Below are 9,176 nucleotides of genomic sequence, written 5' to 3' on the forward strand. Positions count from 1 at the left end.
ATGAGTCTTCCTCTTCTCTTTCCAGCTATCATAGTTAACTCCATCAAACTTAGGAATTTCATTTCTAAAATGACCTGCCATTGATCTCCTTAAGATATTAATATTTTCCTTCAAGGATCTAATGCTTTGATACCAATTGTTAGAAAGTAAAGCCCACCAAGATAGCTGAAAGGGTGGGGGAATCAATTATCTAATCAATATAACTTTATCATCCTTATTAAGCCTTAAGCATGTGAACAATATAATCAACGCCCATAAGAAGATACATATATACAATAACACCAGATATGTTAACTAGGGAAATGCTTGATCAAAGGGAAAACCCAACTAGGGATGGTACCCACAAAATGATGTTCTAATATTTAATGTTCCTTGTAAGAGGATGGACTCTATTAGGAGCCAACAAAATACATTTAGTACATATCAGTCCTTGTTAGGAGACTTTGAATCTCTGTTAGGAGATTCCAACCTGTTTAGGAGTTGTAGAAATTAGATGGACCCACTATCCAAACAACTTTAGGGGAAAGATTACTAAACTCACTTTCCAAATGATCTCTATATTATTCCTTGATGAATAATAGAAATGAAATAACTCAAACTCCTTCTCTTTCCTCTTGATTGGACCAAGCCTCTTTCGATCTCAATACCAGATCTTTGAACTCAGATCACAGTGATCCCTCTAATGACATACACACATTTACCAACTTCACATATCACTTGCTTAATTCACCCTTGCATGGTCACTCATTTCTCTTGCACACATAAATCCACACACTTCATCACAAGGAAAATAACCTTCCTTTGTACTATATCCTCAAAATAATTTTTGAGTTTTCTTTGAGTCTTGCCCAATTAATTATAATAGGACCTAATTAGGATATTACAATTTATTACATCCTTTCACAATTACAAATCACTCTTGGCTCATAGTGAATACAACTTCTCACATATTTTTCATGTGTGATATCTAATCTCATGCACTTAGTGATGTTATCATCAGGCTATCTATTGTGATTGTCTGACTTTTCTTATCATGATTCTATCCTTGTTAAGAGATACAATGCAATCATCAGAAACTACTTCTTAGATACTCTATCTACACATTGTCTTATGTAATTCTTGAATAACTCTCACATGTCTTCACCTCTATGCATGTGCACTTGTCCACTTCATCAAGACACAATGCAAAACGTATCCTCAACTGCACTGAACCTCATTTTTACTACATAGTTCGTACAACCTTGTTCTCTATTTTCTACTCTGCTAGTCTTTACAAAAACAATACTATGTTGACATCAATGACAAACATAGTCATGAATGCAACATGTCAATCATGCTAACAAACTCTCCAATGCTTTGGATACTCCCCCAAAAGAGCATTACTAACATTCATGCTAACAATATCATCATAGGTTAAAAATAATATATCATCATAGATAAACATAACAAGTTATTATATATTACAGAAGAAAATAATAATAAACTAGATCTAGACTAAAATATATTATGATCAAATAATAATAAAACCAATAAAATCATAATATTATCAATATTTAATTTACTTATAGTAAGTTGCTAAATTAATTAATGTCATTTAGTACAATTTAAAAAAAGTTATTATTCTCAATATAATCTTATTTATATTAAATGATTAATTTTTGGAATGTGATCCCTAAAATCTTGGGGAATAAAATATAATATTAACAAACCTCCTAAAAAGAGGTCCTCTAAGACCAAACCAATTAAACCAATCATATTTGAGATAAATATTTAGTGTAATATATAAAATTCATCAATAAACTTAATAAATTTAGAAGTATGTCAAATAAATTTTTTTGGTTATGACTGGTGCAAAATAAGTAACTAATTGTGCACAAGTGAATACAATATACCACGATAATTGAATAATCTAGATTTTTGAAAAATTGCCATTAACATATTTCTTGCAAAATTCAAAAGAAAAACTATTAAACCAATTTAATTATGTTGAAATCATTTAAAAATCATTCCACTCTAATAAAATCATGGCTTTGAGAGCCTTTGAACTTTTTCCCTACAATCTTAGCCTTAATATTTCTAGCTATAATTTTTTTTTTCAAAATGAGCTAAGTGTAACATAATATTTTCTTCATTAAATTATAATTTTGACAAATCTTTTCTTTTCATTTTTTGATTTATTCGAAGGAATTATTTTCACTGCTTGTTGACATGAATAAAAAATATATATATTGAAGAATTAATAAACACAACTGACATACAACATGGTAGATTAGAAAAGTTAGTAATAGGAGAGCTTTCACATGGCTCTAGCATCATTTTGGCATTCTAACCAAACTTGTTGCAAAAAAATATCATTATGCATCAGACCAAATTAGATGAACCCTTTAATTTGAAATACATCTAATTAATTTGATCAATCATGAAGCGTTAAATTCATTATCTCCCATTATTCACCAGAAATAAATTAAAACCATGTTATATTTAAAAAAGAATGTCTCCCCTATAGTTATTAATCAAATATTACTATTTAAAACTACTGCACATTGAATATAAATGAGATTATCTTCTTGGGACATAATCCATCACAATCAACTCAAGATGGATTTAAAAGCATTAGTTGAAACATCAAGATCAACAAATCTGGCATAGTGCATAAAAATATATCTCTAAGACTAAACAAACAAATACAATAACACCCAACAATTGATGTCATCCCTTGCCATTAGAATAATTTAGTTTCTTTAAAAAATAGTGATTAAAGACATAAAATTCTCCTAAATGAAAGTAGAACTCACATTTATGAAGAGAGACAACATGATCCTTTCGACTTTTGCAAGAATCAACCATTGCTTTATTATTATCAGAATAACATGATACCCATACAACTAGGCAATATACCCATATAACTAGATTAGATCATAAGTATGGATAGTAAGAAAAGTTAACAATTAAACCTTCTGTAGCTTAAAAAGTTGAATTTAGAATTGGTAGCAGCCATGAGAACTAGAATTTGGGTTCATTAGCGAGACAAGCTGACTTTATAAGCTCTAAGAAAATATTTGTGATTAAGTTTCCAGCAAAGTCATATTAGCCGCTCATAATCAAATGTTTAATAACCATGCCATTCAAAACATTAATGTTCAAAAGTTCAATGCCACCATGCTCATATAAACATATAAACCACAAAAATGTGGTTATTATAAAATTATTACAGTCCTAATTAAAATTCAATGTGTTATTCTAGGATTCAAAATTGTAGGATGCAAAAGAATCTCATGTATCTAGAACATAAATTATACTTTCAAATACTACCATTACTACCCTTCAAACATTGCAAAACCTAGAAAGAACAAAATATTACCATCATAAATAACCCTTATAAATATACCAATATAAAAGCCTAGAAACCACAAAATGCTATCATTATAGAAATGTTATTTGACACGATGAGATTTAAAATGTTGCTTCTTGATTCAGGTGTGTATAATCTGAAGAAGTCTATAAAAAGTTGTTTAATAAATTTGTGTTTGGAAGAGAAAAAATTAAGATAACTTGCTATTTTTTTTTTACAAAATAAGGATGAGAAACAAAAAAATTAACTTTCAATTTTAGATTTGAGATTTATTTGGTAAGTTTTTTAAAACATAAAGAATATACAAGCATAGCTATTTTCATAAGTAGAAAAGAAAAATAATGGTCTATCAAGAAAATTAATTTTTACAAAGCTTACCAGCTAAATAAAATATAATCTCACCCCAACTAAAAAATTAAATATATTCAATAATCATTAATTTATAAATAAATAAAATTAAATTAATGAAAAATCAATATAAAAACTCAAACATAAATTATAAATTAAATAGAATAATAAAAATACTCAAATAATATTTTGTATAATACACGGTATTAGACTCATTTATATAAAGGAAATTCCAACTCGGAGTTTAACTCCATAGCAGCTGAAGTGTTTAGAAACAGAGCAGACATATAATCGAACTAACAGACATTTTCAAAGTACAACACTTACCCCGCGATCAAGGAATTGTAGTAATAGCTCCACCAGATTCCCCAGTGTTCCTTCCTCAATTGGGGATTTTAAGGATACACGCAGACGCTTCAGACGGTGCAGTTTGCATACGTCGTGCAAGAAAGCCTCCCACAATTCCCCTCCTTTTCTCTCCTCCCCTGAATATGCAAACGCTGTCGCGGACTGCCACATGTCGAGCTCTTCCAGAGCACTGAGCTTTGATATGTCTGACGAAACGAATCCCAAATCACGACAGTGAGCTAGCTTGAGAATTCGGAGACTTTTCATCTTGTTTATCATGGACGGAATACTCTTCAGAGGGGAGAAAGACAGATCTAGAAACTGCACTGAACCCAACTCATATATTCGATGAGGGATTACCTTGATCTGGGTATTTGAAAGCTGGAGATAGACGACATTCTTCATTCCGTCAATGGTCCTTGGCAAGAATTTGACGGGCGTGTTGCTTAGATCGAGCACCTTCAACATATTCAGCTTCTCCAGAAACCCCTCCGGAACCACCTCAAATGTGTTCCACCTCAGCAACAGAGTCACCAGGTTCTCGCAATCAAAAGTTTCTGGGAGAGATCTGATTTGGTTATGCATCAGTGATATCCTCACCGTTGCTGCATTTGCAATCTTTGGAAACTCTGCTAAACTCTGCCCTGCACGGAACAGGGCACTCTGCTCGACCTCAGCGACGTGTACTGCCATATCTCTCAGCACATCGTGTATTCTCAATTTCCGAATTTCGAGACCATTTTCCTCTCTAACCTCAATCTCAACTAAACATCGGCTCTCCAAGATCCTGAGAATACTATGGCGAGCCTGCTCTCTGCTTTTCACCAGGCCCTCTGCCAACCACAATTGAATCAACTCATCTGCATCGATTTCCTCTGCTTCTCTATAAGCGGCCAAGTACAGGAAACAAATCTTGAGCTCATCTGTTTCCAGAGCGTCGTAGCTGTGCTTCAATGGCTTGAATAAGTCCCTCAGAATCTCTTCATGAATGCGATAGAAGTGGGGATCGATCGCCTTGAGTTCCTGGAGAACATATTCCCAATCAGAAGCGGAACTGCCGTGAAGGTGCGGCACTGTTCGAGCAAGGGTTTTAATGGCGAGGGGATGCCCTTTGCACTCCTTTGCGATGCCTTTTGCCGAGGACTCAGTCTCACTGTCCATTTGCTGATCCTCGCCAGCTGCAAAGGCTCCTCTGCAGAAAAGCTCCCAACCTTCTTCCTCCGGCAGATGCTTCATTTCGATCATCCTGTCTGCTTTCATGCTCTTGCACACATTCCTATCCCTGGAAGTCAGCAAGACCTTTGCTTTATTCTCGGAAAGAGTAATTCCCAAATTGGAAACATCCACCCTTTTCCACACATCGTCCAAAATGAGCAACAGTCGCCTCTCCTTGAAAACCGAATGCAACGCCCCTGCCGCCTCGTCGATGCTCCAACCGGATCGCCAAGGCAATTCGATTCTCTCACAAATCCGTCTCTAGAGGTCAGATATATTGAAGTCTTTGGACACAGTAACCCAAATGACAAGCTTAAAGAAATCAACTACCTTTTCATTGTTGTTGATCTGTTTGAGCAGTGACGTCTTCGCCACGCCGGGCATTCCGTAGACGCCAACGACACGAACAGAGTCATCTTCCAGCAGCCATGTCTCCAGCTCAGACAGCTTCTCGTGAACATATTTGCCAACCAGCTCGTTCTCCATCGGCTGTGTCAGCGCCCCCGGAGTTTCTCCAAGCTCTCCATTTTTAGGAAAATCGGATTCTTTCCTCTTCGGAAGCTTATCCATCTCCTCTATACAATTACGGATCTTATGACTATTTTTGGGGACATGGAGGCAGTGAGAGCAGCACCCACACAAGCGACGGTCCTTGCTTTGATCGTACTGCAGAAGCACTTCTTCAGCAGATTTGACGATTTGCTCTTGTGTGTTGAGCCAATTCCTCACGACTGGTACAGGTTGCCGACCTTTCCCGCTCAACTGAGTGTTAATATGATCGGCTATGCCCTTCACGCGACGTATCTCCTCGGCGAGGCTTTTGGCATCCTCGGGTACCCTGGTTAGGTGCTTAATCTCACTCACCATTGTTTTCAAGAAACTCTTTATACCCTCGCTCGCTAGTCCACTGACGATTTCCATTTGGCCAACGCAAATAGAGTCCTAGGAAAAATAAATAATACAGTCAAGATAGTGGGCTCACGGAAGCAATCGATAAGTGCACAGGTTTTTATAAGTGTTTTTGGACGAGGATCTCTTTAATCTCTTTCTCCTTGTATTGGCGAAGATATCTCGAGCATGGCGTGCTGTGGGGGTCTAAAGATGGCCCAGTTTCTTCCTTTCACGTTGTTTCCACAGATGCTTGCCATTCCAATTTGGCACAGCTTCTAATTTTATCGTTATATTCTGGAGCGCGTGGAGAGTGAACAAAAACAGAGAGATTGACACACTAGAAAAAAACTCAGGAAATGAGCCACAACATATCAATCCAAACTTTAGCGCTGAAAAACTCTAGGCCCAGCCAGTCTATTTATAGCTGAATGTACAGAGCATTCTAAAGAAGAGTTTGGTAATGTTTTTAATGAGAGTAGTTGGCAATTGGAAGGATGGCCGCCTCTAGAAACATCTTGGTCGGTGCCGACCATACTGTGCGGTGTAATTAATTTATGTTGACATCCCCCCTAAATTAATTACAATAGCTATACTAGATATCTACTATGTAAATATCCCCCCATAATCTACATATGATGGGTCCCGGCCTAAAGCCTTGTTAGGTACCCATTTACAATCTATTATCTCTTAAATACAATGGTTGGAATTCATAAGAATCCCCCCTGAATGACAACCATGAGACAATTATGTCACTGCTCTTAAGCCCAAAAGATGTCGAAGAGATACAAACTTGGCTTCACTTAAAGCCTTGGTGAATAAATCAGCAATCTGGTCCTTTGTCTTGCAATATTGAAGATGAATCACCTGTTGTTGGAGGAGATGCCTGATATAATGATGATAAACTTCAATATGTTTGGTGCGAGCATGGAACACGGGATTCTTAGACAATGATATGGCACTTTGATTGTCACAAAGAAGTAGAGAAGGCCTTGCATGATGTTGCTTAAGAACTGATAGAATAGCTCGTAGCCAAGTGATTTCTTTTGCTGCTTTGTTTGCCGCAGTATATTCAGGTTCTGTAGTGGATAGAGCTATGGTAGATTGCTTTTTACTGCACCAAGAAACGAGACCTGCACCAAGATAGACAACATAACCTGTAGTGGACTTACGATCATCCATGCATCCTGCCCAATCAGAATCTAAATAGCCAATAAGTGAAATATCTCCATGAAATGAATAATATATGCCCATCGTTAAAGTCCCTTTCACATATCTTAGTATTCTTTTAGCAGCTATCCAATGTGGGACTTTAGGTGAGCTCAAAAATCTGGAAACCACACTAACTGCAAAAGAAATATCAGGACGAGTGTGTGTTAAATATACAAGACTACCAACCAATTGCCTATATAAGGTAGGATCAACATCTTCACCTTCCATGTCCTTGCTTAATTTCAACCCCGAAGCAATTGGAGTAGATACACTTTTACAATCTATCATTTGAAACCTCTTCAATATGTCTAGGGCATACTTAGTTTGAGAAAGATAAAATCCATCATCTTTTTGCCATACTTGTATACCAAGAAAATAGTGTAGAAAACCAATCTATTTGTCATCTCAAATGTATTTTGCAAGCTTAACTTTATGTTATTAATTTTATCCATCCTATGTCCTGTGATAATAAGATCATCAACATAAAGAACAATGATTATGATATCACCACTAGCAAATTCCTTCACATACAAATTTGGATCATGAGGACTATTATGGAAGCCTGGAATTTGAAAATATTCATCAATTTTAGCATACCAAGCCCTTGGAGCCTGTTTGAGACCATATAAAGACTTCCTTAATTTGCAAACCAAATGTTCTTTCCCTTGTATTTCAAATCCTTGTGGCTGAGTCATATAAATCTCTTCATCAATTTCACCATTCAAAAATGCATTTTTAACATCCATTTGGTGTAAAGGCCACTTAAAATGAGTTGCTAATGCTATAATAACTCTAACAGTACTAATCTTTGCTACTAGGGCAAAAGTTTCTGTGTAATCAATCCCTTCTTTTTGTGAATACCCTTTGGCTACAAGTCTTGCCTTATGTTTTTCAATACTCCCATCTGACTTGAACTTGGTCTTATAAACCCACTTATTGTTAACCACATTCTTACCTTTTGGTAACTCTACCATTTCCCAAGTGTTGTTCTTTATCAAAGAATCATACTCATTTTTCATAGCTTCTTCCCATTCATGTTTTCCTTTGGCCTCTTCATATGTTTGAGGATCATTAGTTTTCATTATGGTGGTCATTAAAGCATAATTAATTTGATGAGTCCTTTGATAAATTTCTTGAATACTCTTGGTCTTTGGGGAAGGACTAGATTCTTCATCCATGTCAAAGGGTTCCTTAGAACTTTCACCAGTTTCAAAATCATTAGGATCTTCATGATTCTTAATGGTCACGTGTGGAATAGGAGTGGATATTGGCATATCATCAAACCCCTCATTAAACTTGACATCCCTACTTGTAAACACATCTTCTACACTAGGATCATACAACCTATATCCTTTCCTTTGGTCATCATACCCCACAAAGATGCACTTAATGCTTTTCTTATCAAATTTCTTTTCTCTAATCTCATCTGGTACATGGGCATAGGCTTCACATCCAAACACTCTAAAATACTTAACATTAGGTTTTCTTCCACTCCAAGCTTCTTCAGGAGTAATGTTTTGCAAAACATTTGTGGGAGATCTATTCAAAACATGAGATGCAATATTAATAGCTTCAACCCATAAAAACAAAGGAAGATTCTTAGATTGTAGCATACAACATGCCATTTCCACTAAGGTCCTATTCTTCCTTTCAACAATACCATTTTGTTGAGGAGTATATCTAATAGTCATCTCTCTTTTGATCCCATGATGCTCACAAAATGATTTGAACCTATTGATTACATATTCTCCACCATTGTCAGTTCTAATTCTCTGGATCTTATTTCCACTTTCATTTTCCACAAGAGCTTTAA

At 35.7% G+C, this 9,176-nt stretch overlaps 1 protein-coding gene across 1 annotated transcript; it reads right to left on the reverse strand.

Annotated features, from left to right (window-relative positions):
* Nucleotides 1-2,296: 2,296 nt before the first annotated feature.
* On the reverse strand, nt 2,297-6,184 carry LOC149572424 (disease resistance protein At4g27190-like). The gene is given in 2 exon segments (XM_089815836.1): nt 2,297-2,344; nt 4,055-6,184. Coding segments are annotated over 2 exon segments (2,178 nt in total).
* Nucleotides 6,185-9,176: the final 2,992 nt, after the last annotated feature.

Source organism: Cupressus sempervirens, chromosome 2 (assembly GCF_028749045.1).
Source record: "Cupressus sempervirens isolate cs-2001-9-10 chromosome 2, ASM2874904v1, whole genome shotgun sequence".
Taxonomy (NCBI): domain Eukaryota; kingdom Viridiplantae; phylum Streptophyta; class Pinopsida; order Cupressales; family Cupressaceae; genus Cupressus; species Cupressus sempervirens.